We start from the raw sequence: 15,068 nt of genomic DNA on the forward strand, positions 1-15,068 counted from the left end.
TCTAGCTTCAGGATGTTACACTGCCCTTCCTTTTCTTCCTTCATTGTTACTAGGATTATCACTGTGCTGGGATTTTGAATCCACCACTCCCAGCAGCCACCCCCACCACCCATTTCTATTTTATGGAATGGGACAGTGAGAAACTAAGAGGGGAGGGGAAGACAGGGAGAGAAAAAGACACACCTGCTGGCTTTCCCCACCACTTATGAAACATCACCATGAACTTTTAACCTCCAACTTTCAGAAAGGAAGGTACATGGATTGGCCAAGTGTATTCTAATGAACTGCGTGAGATATCAGTTGTGAGTTGTACTTTAGGGGATTTTTTTTTCTTAATATGGTTTATTCTGCTGTGTTTTCTGTATGAATTGCTCTCTAAGTTTCTTAAAATATATGTGTGTGATTAATTTTAAAAAGTAATTCCTGGGAGTCGGGTGGTAGCACAGCGGATTAAGCGCACAGGTGGCGCAAAGCTCAAGGACGGGCATAAGGATCCTGGTTCCGAGCCCCTGGCTCCCCAGCTGCAGGGGAGTCGCTTCACAAGCAGTGAAGCAAGTCTGCAGGTGTCTGTCTTTCTCTCCCCGTCTCTGTCTTCCTCTCTCTCCATTTCTCTCTGTCCTATCCAACAATGACAACAATAATAACTACAACAATAAAACAAGGGCAACAAAAAGGAATAAATAAATAAATATATATATATATATTTTAAAGTAATTCCTTGGGGCCAGGTGGTGGCACACCTGGTTAAGCGCACATACTACAGTGGACAAGGACCCATGTTCAAGCCTCTAGAACCCACCTGCAGGGGGAAAGCTTCACGAGTGGTGAAGCAGGGCTGTAGGTGACTCTGTCTCTCTCCCTCTCTACCTCCTTCTATCCTCTCAGTTTCTCTCTGTCTCTATCCAATAATAAATAAATATTTAAAATATATATATATATAGTAATTCTTCCACTTCAGAGGGCCATTCAATCCCCTCTGGATGAAACATAGTGAATGCAACCTTGACTCTGGCTGCAACACAACCAGCAACCACAAGGAAACACAGTGCAATACACTGTGTTTCTATCCAGTGTGGACCCCATGGCCAACACATTTGAAGCAGGTAGATGACTTCTTCCTTACCATTCTTTCCAGCATAACTGCGATTAAAGCCAATTGTGTTGACATATGGCACTGAGTCAGCATCTGTCCCATGGAAGAGCAGCTTCTCATTTGCTGTTTGACCATTCTTGACATCCATGACTTTTTTCTTTGCCTGGTAACTGTTCCAGAGATCCAGATTCTGAATTCTCTCGATCTGCAGATCAACCAAGAGACATAATCTACAAGTGCTAAGAATACACAGAAAGATACCCAATGTGTCCTGGAACTCCACTTCCTTAGAGACCCACCCTACTAGGGAAAGAGAGAGGCAGACTGGGAGTATGGACCGACCAGTCAACGTCCATGTTCAGCGGGGAAGCAATTACAGAAGCCAGACCTTCCACCTTCTGCAACCCACAAAGACCCTGGGTCCATGCTCCCAGAGGGATAGAGAATGAGAAAGCTATCAGCTAGGGGGTGGGTTATGGAGATTGGGTGGTGGGAATTGTGTGGAGTTGTACCCCTCCTACCCTATGGTTTTGTTAATTTATCCTTTCTTAAATAAAAAAAAAAAAAAAAGAAAGATACAAGTGTGAAAAACAATCACTACTTCTCATAAATACAGATTATAATAACAAATTCTATGCCAGATGGTAACTTTGTGCATTCAGGAATGTTTTTAGGTTTGGAATTTCACAAAGCAGGTCCAGATAGAAAGCTAATTTAATATTTACCATTTTAAACTACTATTTGAGATCAATGTTTAGATTCTTTAGTTCTCACATGAACTTTGCCAATAGAGTCTCTCCATCTTTTGCCTACTACCTTTGCTCTAAGAACTGCTCCTGGTTGAGTGTACATGTTACAATGCGTAAGGACCAAGGTTCTAGCCCCTGGTCCCCACCTGCAGGAAGAAAGCTTTATGTTTGGTGAAATAGTGATGCACGTATATCTATCAATCTTTCTCTCATTCTGTCTCCCCCTTTCCTCTCAGATTCTGGATATCTCCATCCAATAAAAAAAAAGATAATTAAAAAATCAAATTTAAAAAACTGGGAAAAAAATCTAGTCTTAAAAAAAACAAAACTGCTCCTACTCCTATGTATCTCACTGTTAATTGACTCTCTAGTCCTCATCCTACTGCAATACTACTTTGCCTACCCATGTTAACAGTAGAGAAGTGCTAGAGTGTATAGGCAAGAAAGAAATTAATGAATGCAAATTCATCTCTGGTCCACTAGGAAGGCAGGAAGTATAAGTCCTAGAGAGACCAAGTAGCCATGCTTTCACCAAACTCTGGAAGTGGCCTTCAGGGTGAAGTAGAAACCCGTTGGTCTTGGATTGTAGGACCCAAGAGAAATCGGACAAATCTTGAATCTATCAGAAAACCTTGAAGGCTTGGATCTTAAAAAAAAAAAAAAAAAATCCAGGCAAAATAAGGCCAGAATGTGCATCATTCAATGACACACTAGCTGCCACTCTTTAAAAAATGAATATCCAGGAGTCGGGTGGTAGCGCAGTGGGTCAAGCACATGTGGCGTAAAGCACAAGGACTGATGTAAGGATCCCAGTTCGAGCCCCGGCTCCCCACCTGCAGGGGAGTCGCTTCACAGGCGGTGAAGCAGGTCTGCAGGTGTCTTTCTCTCCCCCTCTGTCTTCCCCTCCTCTCTCCATTTCTCTCTGTCCTATCTAACAATGACGACATCAATAACAACAATAATAACTACAACAATAAAAGGGGCAACAAAAGGGAAAATAAAAAGAAAAAAAAATTTAAAAAGGAATATCCAGGCAAGAGTGATCAGTGGATTGAAAATGAGTGTGTGAGAGTCTCCAAAACTTGGGAAGCCATGCTCAGCATCAGTGGGTACCATCTTGCTATCCTAGTCGTCTATTTCACTCTTCAGTTTGAACATGGGAGACCCTACCTCTCATCTTCCGAAGGCAGTGAAGTATAGGTATCAATACCTATACTTTTTAAGCTCTTCAAAAGTATTAAAGACAGGAATATTCCTTCCTACCTTCTGTGAAGAAACATTACCCTGATACCAAAAGCAGATAGGGACACAACAAAAGAAATCTACAGATCAATAACTCTGGTGAACATAGTTGCTAAAATTCTAGTCAACTGAATATAGCAGTATATTAAAAAGATCCCAGGGTACAAGAATACAATCAATGCATGTGATCCACCACATCAATAAATGCAAGACCAAAAACAACGTGATTGTCTCAGCAGATGCAGAGAAAGCATTTGACAAAATCCAACATCCCTTCATGATCAAGGTACTACCAAAATTGGGAATAGGTAGAAAATTCCTTAATTTAGTGGAGTCCATATATACCAAACCTACAGCCAACATCATACTCAATGGTGAGAAACTGAAAGCATTCCATTTAGATCAGGTACTACATAGGGCTGCTCACTATCACTTGTTACTATTCAACATAATGTTGGAAGTTCTTCCTATAGCAATCAGGCAAGAAAGGAATTAAAGGGATACAGACTGCAAGAGAAGTCAAAATTTCGCTATTTGCAGATGATAGTAAACAGAAAAACCTAAAGTGGGAGTAGCGCAGTGGGTTAAGCATGCGTGACGCAAAGCACAAGGATTCCGGTTCGAGCCACCGGCTCCCCAACTGCAGGGGAGTCACTTCACAGGTGGTGAAGCAGGTCTACAGGTGTCTATCTTTCTCTCCCCCTGTCTTCCCTCCTCTCGACTACTCTCTGTCCTATTCAACAACAATGACATCAATAACAATAATAATTACCACAACAACGATAAGACAGCAAGAGCAACAAAAAGGGAGAAAAATAGCCTCCAAGAGCAGTGGATTCATAGTGCAGACACCGCGCCCCAGCAATAGCTCTGTAGGCAAAAAAAAAAGAAAGAAAGACTTGTACATGAAAAACTATTCAAGGAAACAGAAAAAGACACAAAGAAATGGAAAGATTTTCCATGTCCATGGGTTGGAAAAATTAATATCATCAAAATGAATATTCTACCCAGAATCATATGTAGATTTAATGTAATCCCCATCAAAAATTTTTAAGAGAAAAAAAGCTACAAAAGTTTGTGATCCCAAGACTTCCTGATTCTTTTAATATGACAGGGGAAAAATTGATTGAATGTCTCAAATTTTTTAAAGCACAGACTTGAGTCTTTATAATTCATAGGCTGAGTCTTTGATATGTTGACTCTCTCAAAAGCCTAGACGAGGGAGAACAGAAGCAACCGGTGGCACAGCTATACACAAATAATGTTAAATGACATAAATTATGGTGATATACAGCAAATCCTAACAAAGGGATTTTTCAAAGTTAACCCAACTACCAAATAATGTGATTATAACAAGAACTATTGTCTTCTTGAACTCTAAGACAGCAGGAACCTCACATTTCTACTATAGAACCTATATTTCCCCCAGTCCTGGAACCTTAAGGTGGGGTGCACTTTCCTGCATGGTTCTCTCAATTCATACCAAATAATATTGCATCTGCCGATCCCAACCTAATCAACACGAGTACCACCTCAGCATGCTTCACTTCAGACTGTGTCCAGAGACTTCAGGTGTGGAATGACAACCCTTCAGCTTCAATACTCAGGTGAGACCTTTCCTTTCATAGTATTCTCTAATTCCATTCCAGGTGGTTCACTTCCTAACAAAGTCCCAAAACCTAGATATAGACCAGGTCCCGTGAGATAGAGCACATGTTCACACATATCCATAAACTAGGGCAAAATATATACCTTAAAGCAAAAGTACACACACTAGTCTGCAGTGAGTACCCCCCAACACTTCATCTGCACTATCCCAGCCTTTAGGTTCATGACTGCTCAACAATTTGTTTGGCTTTATATGTTAACTCTTTTCAGCCAACAGGTTCCAGATGCTAACATGATGCCGACCAGACTTCCCTGGACAGATGACCCCACCAATGTGTCCTAGAGTTCCGCTTCCCTAGAGCCCCAAACTACTAGGGAAAGAGAGAGGCAGACTGGGAGTATGGATTGACCAGTCAACACCCATGTTCAGCAGGGAAGCAATTACAGAAGCCAGACCTTCTTCATCCCACAGTGACCTTGGGTCCATACTCCCAGAGGGATAGAGAATGGGAAAACTATCAGGGGAGGGGATGGGATATGGAGATTGGGTGGTGGGAATTGTGTGGAGTTGTACCCCTCCTACCCTATGGTTTTGTTAATTTATCCTTTCTTAAATAAAAAAAAAAAAGATACAAGTGTGAAAAACAATCACTACTTCTCATAAATACAGATTATAATAACAAATTCTATGCCAGATGGCAACTTTGTGCATTCAGGAATGTTTTTAGGTTTGGAATTTCACAAAGCAGGTCCAGATAGAAAGCTAATTTAATATTTACCATTTTAAACTACTATTTGAGATCAATGTTTAGATTCTTTAGTTCTCACATGAACTTTGCCAATAGAGTCTCTCCATCTTTTGCCTACTACCTTTGCTCTAAGAATTGCTCCTGGTTGAGTGTACATGTTATAATGCGAAAGTGATCTACCTGGGATGGAATTAGAGAATGCTATGAAAGGAAAGGTCTCACCTGAGTAATGAAGCTGAAGGGTTGTCATTCTGGACACAGTCTGAGCTGAAGCATGTTGAGGTGGCAATCATTGCGTTGATTAGGTTGTGATCGGCAGATGCAATATTATTTGATATGGATTGGGAGAGGCATGCGGGAAAGTGGGCCCTATCCAAGGGTTCCAGGACTGGGGGAAGTAGAGGCTCTATAGTGCAGATGTGAGGTTCCTGCTGTCTTAGGGTTCAAAAAGACAATGGATAGTTAATGTTATCATCACATTATTTGGTAATTGGGTTAACTTTGAAAAGTTCTTTTGTTAGGGTTTGCTGTATAGTACCCAGTAACTTGTAAATAGCTATGCCACCGGTTGCCTCTGATCTACTTGGTCTAGGCTTTTGAGAGAGTCCACATATCAAATACACAGCCTATATACTAAAAAGACTCAGTCTGTGTTTTAAAAACTTTGAGACATACAATTGATTTTCCCCCTCTCATATTAATTAACTATTGATTGTCTTTTTGAACCCTAAGACAGCAGGAACCTCACATCTCCACTATAGAGCCCCTACTTCCCCCAGTCCTGGAACCCTTGGATAGGGCCCACTTTCCCGTATGCCTCTCCCAATCCATATCAAATAATATTGCATCCGCCAATCACAACCTAACCAACGCAACGATTGCCACCTCAACATGCTTCACTTCAGACTGTGTCCAGAGACTTCACATGTGGAATGACAGCCCTTCAGCTTCATTATTTGGGTGAGACCTTTCCTTTCATAGTATACTCTAATTTCATCTCAGGTGGTTCACTTTCTAACAAAGTCCCAAAACCTAGATATACACCAGTTTCTGTGAGAGAGAGCATATGTTCACACGTATCCATAAACTACTGCAAAATATATACCTGAAAGCAGAAGTACACTAGAATTTGCAGTGAGTACCCCCTAACATTCCTCTCCACTATTCCAAGCTTTGGGTCCATGATTGCTCAACAATTTGTTTGGCTTCGTATGTTAACTCTCTTTTCAGTCACCAAGTTCCAGATGCCATCAGGATGCCAGCCAGGCTTCCCTGGATTGAAGACCCCACCAATGTGTCCTCGAGCTCAGCTTCCCCAGAGACCCACCCTAACAGGGAAAGAGAGAGGCAGACTGGGAGTATGGACCGACCAGTCAACGCCCATGTTCAGTGGGGAAGCAATTACAGAAGCCAGACCTTCTACCTTCTGCAACCCACAATGACCCTGGGTCCATGCTCCCAGAGGGATAGAGAATGGGAAAGCTATCAGGGGAGGGGGTGGGATATGGAGATTGGGTGGTGGGAATTATGTGGAGTTGTACCCCTCCTACCCTATGGTTTTGTTAATTTATCCTTTCTTAAATAAAATAAAAAAAGAACTACTGAACCGAGTTCCACATGAAAGGAGGAAACAAAGGAAAACATGTTGTAAGCACCAAGTTGCAGATAGTATCATGACGTCAACCTGACTCACCCAGACAAACAACCTCACCAATGTACCTGGAACCCCACCTCTCCAGAGCCTTGCCCCAGTAGGAAAAGATAGGGACAGGCTGGGAGTATGAATCAACCTGCCAATGCCTGTGTCCACTGGAGAAGCAATTACAGAAACCAGACCTCCACCTTCTGCACCCCATAATGACCCTAGGTCCATGCTCCCAGAGAGAAAGAATAGGAAAGCTTCCAATGGAGGGGATGGGATATAGAACTCTTATGGTGTGAAATGTGTGGAATTTCACCCCTCTTATTCTATGTTTTTGTTGACATTTTCTATTTTACAAATAAATTTTTAAAAAAAGCTCTTGGAAGCTTGGGTGGATGGGCACACACTTGACACTACCCTAGTTGAGGATATATTGTATGTCCCACCTGACCTCTTTTTATTATTATTTTGAATATATTTTTTATTTATTAATGAGAAACATAGGAGGAGAGAGAAAGAGCCAGACATCACTCTGTTATATGTGCTGCCAGGATTCAACTCATGCTTGAGAGTCTGATGCTTTATCTACTGTGCCACCTCCCAGACCACTTATTATTTTTTATTTATAAAAATAAAATATTGACAAAACCACAGATTAAGAAGGTACAACTCCACACAATTCACACCACCAGATCTCTGCATCCCATCCCCTCCCCTGATAGCTTTCCTATTCTTTATCCCCCTGGGTGCATGGACCCAAGGTCATGGTGGGATGTAGAAGGTTGAAGGTCTGGCTTCTGTAATTGCTTCCCTGCTGAACATGGGCATTGACTGGTTGATCCACACTCCCAGCCTGCCTCTGTCTTTCCCTAGTAGGTTGGAACCTGGTGGTTGAAAAAAGAGTTAACATACAAAGCCAAACAAATTGTTGAACAATCATGAACCTGAAAGCTGGAATAGTGCAGATGAAGTGTTGGGGGGGGGTCCTCCATTTTGTAGATAGCTAGTAGGCATATTTTAATTATATTTCAAAGGGCCTGTGGCTATACTAGTGTTTTTTTGTTTGTTGTTTGTTTGTTTTGTTTTTGCCTGAGCCTAAAATCTGATATGAAGGTGGATCCTAATTATTGTCTGGGGATATGATGTCATGGCCAGCAGAAGGACCAGAAAGCTGGATCAGGGAAGAGAGTAGCTCCCAAATATGGGAAAGGTGTATAAATATTGTTGATTGTAAATCCCATTGATTTGATGTGATCTGGGGCCCATATTCAGCTTAGGAGCCTATATGACCTCTGCATGCCTATAGATCTGTGCTCACATTCTGTGGTTATAAGTAGGAACATTCCAAGCCGCCCCTATATCAGGACCCATCTTCTTCAGGTATAGCATAGAGTATATTGTCCAGCCTCCCTTCGGAGGATGGAACATTCTCTACCATTGTAATCCAAGTTGAGGGCAAGGTCCTATTCCACCTGGCCTCTATGATCAACTGTATGGAGACTGGCTGTGGTTATTCTCTCTCCACCCTGGGGCGTGTCTAATCTCAAGGCCCTGGCAACAGGCTAAGGTTCTCTCTCCTGCATATTCTCTATAATCTGGAGCCAGATAATAGCATAGAATCACCAAAACAATCTTGAGAAAAAAATAGAACTGAAGGGCATCACACTCCCAGATCTTAAATTATATTAGAGGACCATTGTAATCAAAATTGCCTGGTACTGGAACAAAAATATTCCACTGACTAGTAGAATAGAATTGAGAGCCCAGAACTGAAATCTGCATTAAAAAACTCAAGATATTCAATCTATTTTCTCTTCTCATATTGACCTGCCAATATCCATGCCCAGTGGAGAAGCAATCACAGAAGCCAGACAGATCTCCAGCCTTCTGCTCCTCATAAAGATCTTTGGTCCAAACTACCATAGGGATAAAGAATAGGTAACCTTCCAATGGAGGGGATGGGATATGGAACTCTGGTGGTGGAAACTGTATGGAATTGTACCCCTCTTATCCCACAATCTTTTCAGTAATTATTAAATCACTAAAGAAAAAAATTAATTGAAGAGGAAAAAAACTAGTAGAGCTACAGGCCCTATGAATATATTTAAAATATGCCTACTAGCTATCTACAAAACGGAGGACCCCTCCCCCCAACACTTCATCTGTACTATTCCAGCTTTCAGGTTCATGATTGGTCAACAATTTGTTTGGCTTTGTATGTTAACTCTCTTTTCAACCACCAGGTTCCAGATGCTAGCATGATGCCAACCAGACTTCCTTGGACAGACAACCCCACCAATGTGTCCTGGAGCTCCACTTCCCCAGAGCCCCAACCTACAAGGGAAAGACAGAGGCAGGCTGGGAGTGTGTATCTACCAGTCAATGCCCATGTTCAGCAGGGAAGCAATTACAGAAGCCAGACCTTCAACCTTCTGCATCCCACAATGACCTTGGGTCCATACTCCCAGAGGGTTAAAGAATAGGAAAGCTATCGGGGAGGGGATGGGATGCAAAGATCTAGTGGTGGGAATTGTGTGGAGTTGTACCCCTCTTATCCTATGGTTTTGTTAGTGTCTCCTTTTTTTAAATAAATTAAAAAATGAACTAAATAAAATTAACTGAGAGCCCAGAAATAAGCCACCCCCCCAGCTTTTGACACACAAGTGTGCCCAAACTATTACATGGAGTAAGGAATTTCCTTAACAAATGGTGTTCAGGAAAGTGGGTTGAAACAGGCAGAACAAGGGCCCTGGTGGTAGCGTAGTAGCTTAACACACATGGTGTGAAGTGTAAGGACTGGCTGTAAGGATACGGTTCAAACCCCCTGCTCCCCACCTTCAGGGGGGTCGCTTCACAAGTGGAGGAGTAATTCTGTAGGTGTCTTTCTCTCCCCTTCTCCGTCTTCCCCTCTTCTTAATTTCTCTCTGTCCTATCCGACAACAACAACAGTAATAACAACAAGGGTAACAAAAATGGAAAAAGTAGCTTCCAGGAGCAGTGGATTCATAGATTCATAGTGCAGGCATCAACTCCCAGCAATAACCCTGGAGGCAAAAAATAAAGAAACATGCAAAACAATACAAATGAACATTTGTACAATACATTTCTCCAAACAAAGAAATAGACTCGAAGTGGATCAAGAACCTGATGTTGGGGCCAGTGGTGGTGCTCCTGATTAAGCATACACATTACAGTGTGCAAGGACCCAGTTTCAAGCCCCTGGTCCCCCTACTGGGGGAAAGCTTCACAAGTGGTGGAGCAGGGGTGCAGGTGTCTGTCTGTCTCTTTCCATCTCTCTACCTCCCCTTCCTCTCTAAATTTCTCTCTGTCTCTATCAAATATTAAATAAATAAAAATTAAGAAAAGAATAACCTGGATGTTAGATCTGAAACTATCAAATACCTATTAGAAAATATTGGAAGACTCTTTTCCATTTAAATTTTATAAGCATTTTCAATGATATAAATACAATTATAAGGAAGACTAAAACAAAAATAAACCAATGGGATTAAATCAGATTGAAAAACTCCTACATAGCAGAAGAAACTACCACCCAAAGAGTCTCCTTACAGAATGGGAGAAGATATTTACATGATATACATCAGACAAGAGGCTAATAAAATATACAAAGAGCTCAGCAACCTTAGACACACACAAAAAGACCGCATCCAAAAAATGGGGAGAGGATATGAATAGAATATTCACTAAAGAAGAGATCCAACAGACATATGAAAAAAGGCCAATAGACATGGTCTGGGAGGTGGCGCAGTGGATAAAGCATCGGATTCTCAAGCATGAGGTCCTGAGTTCAATCCCCGGCAGCACATGTACCAGAGTGATGTCTGGCTCTTTCTCTCTCCTCCTATGTTTCTCATTAATAAATAAATAAAACCTTTAAAAAAAAAAAGGCCAATAGACATAAGAAAAAATGCTCCAAGACATTGCCAGAAAAATGCAAATAAAGACAACAATGAGATACCACTCCACTCTTGTAAGAATACCATACATCAGGACAGATAGTAACAACAAATGCTGGAAAGGGTTTGGGGGTAAAAAAAAAAAACCCTTCTGCACTGCTGGTGGGAATGTAAATTGGTTCAATCCACATGGAGAACAATCTAGAGAACTCTCAGAAGGTTATAAATGGACCTACTCTATGACCGTACCATTCCTCTCCTGGGGATATATCCTAAGGAGTCAAACACACCCATCAAAAAAGATATGTATACCTATGTTTATAGCAGTACAATTTGTAATAGCTAAAACCCAGAAGCAACCTAGATGAGTGGCTGAGTAAGTTGTGGTATATATACACAATCGTACTGCTAAGCTATGAAAAATGGTGAATTTACCTTCTTCATGTCATCGTGAATGGATCTTAAAAGAGTCATGTTGAGATCGTCCAGATAAAGAAGGAAGAATATGGAATGATCTCATTCATAGAAGTTGAGAAATAAGAAAACAAAGGAGAAATACAAAGTAGAAATTGGACTGGATTTGGTCTATTTCACCAAAGTATAGAACTCTGAGGGGAGGGTTTTTCCAGGACCTGGTACAAAATGGTCGAGAAGGACCTACTCTAGGTGAGAACATTTTGCAGAAAAGTGAGAAATTTTACACATGTGCCAACAACTGTATTTACTGTAAACCACTAATCCCCCAGTAAATATATACATGTAAAAATGAATATATGATAAATGAGCTTTTTTTTGCCTCCAGGGTTATTTCTGGGGATCAGTGCCTACACCATAAATCCACTGCTCCTGGAGGCCATTTTTGCCCTTTTGTTACCCTGGTTGTTTTTATCATTGTTGTGGTTATTATTATCGTTGCTATTGATGTCATTGTTTTTTTTTTATAGGACAGAGAGAAATGGAAAGAGGAGGGGAAGACAGAGAGGGGGAGAGAAAGATAGACCTGCAGACCTGCTTCATCGCCTGTGAAGCGACTCCCTTGCCTCCCGAGGGCTCTAACCGGATCCTTAGGCTGGTCCTTGCGCTTTGCGCGACGTGCGCTTAACCTGCTGCGCTATCGCCCAATCCCCGATAAATGAGCTTTTTAAAAATTTCTTTATTGGGGGTTAATGTTTTACATTTGGCAGTAAATTCAATAGTTTGTACATGCATAACATTTCCCAGCTCTCTATATAACAATACAACCCCCACTAGGTCCTCTGTAGATGAACTTTTAAAATGCAGAAGCAGTGTTTTAGAACAGAAGAAGACAAAAGAAGGGCCAGGATGGAAATGAAATGAGTAAATGAATAAATAAATATGAAAGATGTCAAAACAAATTAGGTGTGCTAGGAAAGCACTGTTGGATTTATCAAAGCTTGATCAGTGGGACAGAAACATAATTCTGATTCCCAGGGTCTACCCATTCATCTCTTTGTGGTGTTTGCTGGTTATTGATACAACTTGATGCCCTATCGTTAAGCTTTTATTTGCTTGCTCCTCAAAATAACTATGTATCACTAATGTACTAATGTTGTATTGTAGTCTACTATTATAATTGATACAAAAGACTCAATCTTATACCTTAATAATTATGATCATATGAGGAGAATCCAGAATTCAATAACAAGTAAATATTCTAGTTCAGGTTAAAAAAATATGACAGAAAGTGAATGAAAGTTTATTCTCCCAGAACCTTGATAGCACTGATTTTCACCAGTAAGAGCCCCCATGAGAGCAAGAGACTTACCTTCTCTATTTTGAAGTTTGCACAGGTCTGATTAAACTTGCTTGCCACAGCTGTGTACTCTGGATCTGAAGGCTGTAGTGCCACCACAAGGACATTCTGCTGCCTCATGTCACTCCAGTGTGCAGGGATTTCAACTGCAAGGTAGATATTTGAGAGACCCTCTCACCTGGGAGCTCATCTACACAGTCCATGTTACAGGTAAGCTTTGAAAAAATTCATATATCATCTTTGTTCCTGATTCTGTGTTCAAGACATTATCCTTCTAGTATTTTTTTTTCAAAGTATGGATCACAGACAACTATAATGCTTGTGAAAACCCCTACAGGTTTACTGAATTAATGTCTCTGAGGGGTGGAACCTGTGTTCCTGTAAAGCTGTGGGTATTGTAGAACACAATTGCATATTCTGTTGAGTATCTAATCTGTCATAAATGGGTAATGCACCAATAAACTACTTCTCTACAATGTTTCAAATAGGTACTATCATGTGAGATGTTTATCTGAAAATATGACAGAAATTCCTTATAGGACTCCTGAATATTTTTTAGATTACTATGTGCCTAGTGGTATAAATAAAAAGAGAGGTGGTGATGCAACATTTATGGGACCCTTCATCACACTATAGGGTCCTGCACTCTTGTCATTCTTTTTTTAATATATTTATTTATTTCCCCTTTTGTTGCCCTTGTTTTTTTTATTGTTGTAGTTATTGTTGTTGTTATTGATGTCGTCGTTGTTAGATATGACACAGAGAGAGGGGAAGACAGAGAGGGGGGAGAGAAAGATAGACACCTGCAGACCTGCTTCACCACTTGTGAAGCGACTCACCTACAGGTGGGGAGCCAGGGGCTCGAACCAGGATCCTTATACCGGTCCTTGCGCTTTGTGCCATGTGTGCTTAAACCACTGCGCTACCGCCCGACTCCCACACCTGTCATACTTAATGGTGTCTTTCTGAGTGGGATGGGTGACAAGATTCTGCCCTGTGGCAGTTGTCTTCTATTCTGCTAAACAGAATACCTCCTAGATCTGCCACTTCCTCAGGGAAGTGCTCATATCTGAAAGTTAGTCTGTGCTGATCTCACAAGAGATGAAAATACCACACCAGGAGCCTACTTACTACAGTAATTTTCAGTGGGGACTTCTGCGGCTGGAAGGAGAAATAACTATCTACACAAGACAAGCATGCCCTGCACCGGAAGCAGATCCATCAGAGAATGAATGCTCTTCCTGGTGTGTGTGTGTTAAGGAGTCACTGAGTTCAGGGAAAAGGAGGAAGTGATTTCTGCAAGAAGAGTCTAGATCCTCAGGGTGCTCACTCACACCAGCCTGTCTTCTCCCCTTTGCTCTAGAAAACCTTGGGTTATGGGGGTCAGGACCAGTAGCACAAGGAACCAGGAAGGATCCTGGTTCGAGCCCTGGTTCCCCACCTGCGGTGGATTTGCTTCACAGGCGGTGAAGTGGGTCTGCAGGTGTCTCTCTTTCTCACTCTCTCTGTCTTCCCCTCCTCTTTCCATTTCTCTCTGTCCTATCCAACAACGACATCATCAGCAACAATAATAATAGTTACAACAGCAATAAAACAAGGGCACCAAAAGGGAAAATAAATAATAAAAAAAAAAGAAAAAAGAAAGCCTTGGGTTACTTTAGAGTCACGGTTATCCCTCTTTTGAGTAAAGCAGTCATAAGTTTCCCAGCAAAGCTGGCTCTGGGGCATCTGTAAACTGTGGGATGGTCACAAATGCAAGGTTTGTGGTAGATGAGACCACATAGTGGTTATGTAAAAAACTTCCATGCCTGAGGCCCTAAAATCCTAGGTCCAATCACCAGCACTACCAAAAGAAGCCTGAGCTGAGCAATGTTCTGGTATCTATCTATATCTATCTATCTATCTATCTATCTATCTATCTATCTATCATCTATCTATCATCTATCTATTTATCTATCTATCATCTATCTATCTACATATGTGTTTCTCTCTCTCTCTTTCTTTCTTTTTTCTTTCCCTCCAGGGTAAATGCTGGGGGTCAGTGCCTGCACTACAAATCCTGTGGCCATTTTTCTCAATTTTTTTTTTTGGATAGAACAGAGATATTCAGAGGGGAAGGGAAGATAGAGAGGAGGAGAGAAAAATAGGCACTTACAGACCTGCTACACTACTTGTGAAGTGACCCCCTGCAGGTGGGGAGCCAGGGGCTTGAACCAGGATCCTATATGCACTTATCCCAGTGTGCAACCCCCCCACATACATATTTCTATCTGCATCGCTCATTAAAATAAATA

General features: G+C 41.4%; 1 protein-coding gene across 2 annotated transcripts in view; it reads right to left on the reverse strand.

Moving 5' to 3' along the window:
* PARP14 (poly(ADP-ribose) polymerase family member 14) overlaps window positions 1-15,068 on the reverse strand; it is a 66,028-nt gene that overhangs the window by 9,213 nt on the left and 41,747 nt on the right. For both annotated transcript variants that reach the window (XM_060198264.1, XM_016192580.2), the window contains 2 exons: window positions 12,787-12,920; window positions 1,124-1,298 (listed from right to left, as the gene is read on the reverse strand). In XM_060198264.1, the coding sequence (XP_060054247.1) occupies window positions 1,124-1,298; window positions 12,787-12,920 (309 nt within the window). The remainder of the gene's footprint in view (window positions 1-1,123; window positions 1,299-12,786; window positions 12,921-15,068) is intronic.

The sequence above is a fragment of the Erinaceus europaeus genome, chromosome 9 (assembly GCF_950295315.1).
Source record: "Erinaceus europaeus chromosome 9, mEriEur2.1, whole genome shotgun sequence".
Taxonomy (NCBI): Eukaryota; Metazoa; Chordata; class Mammalia; order Eulipotyphla; family Erinaceidae; genus Erinaceus; species Erinaceus europaeus.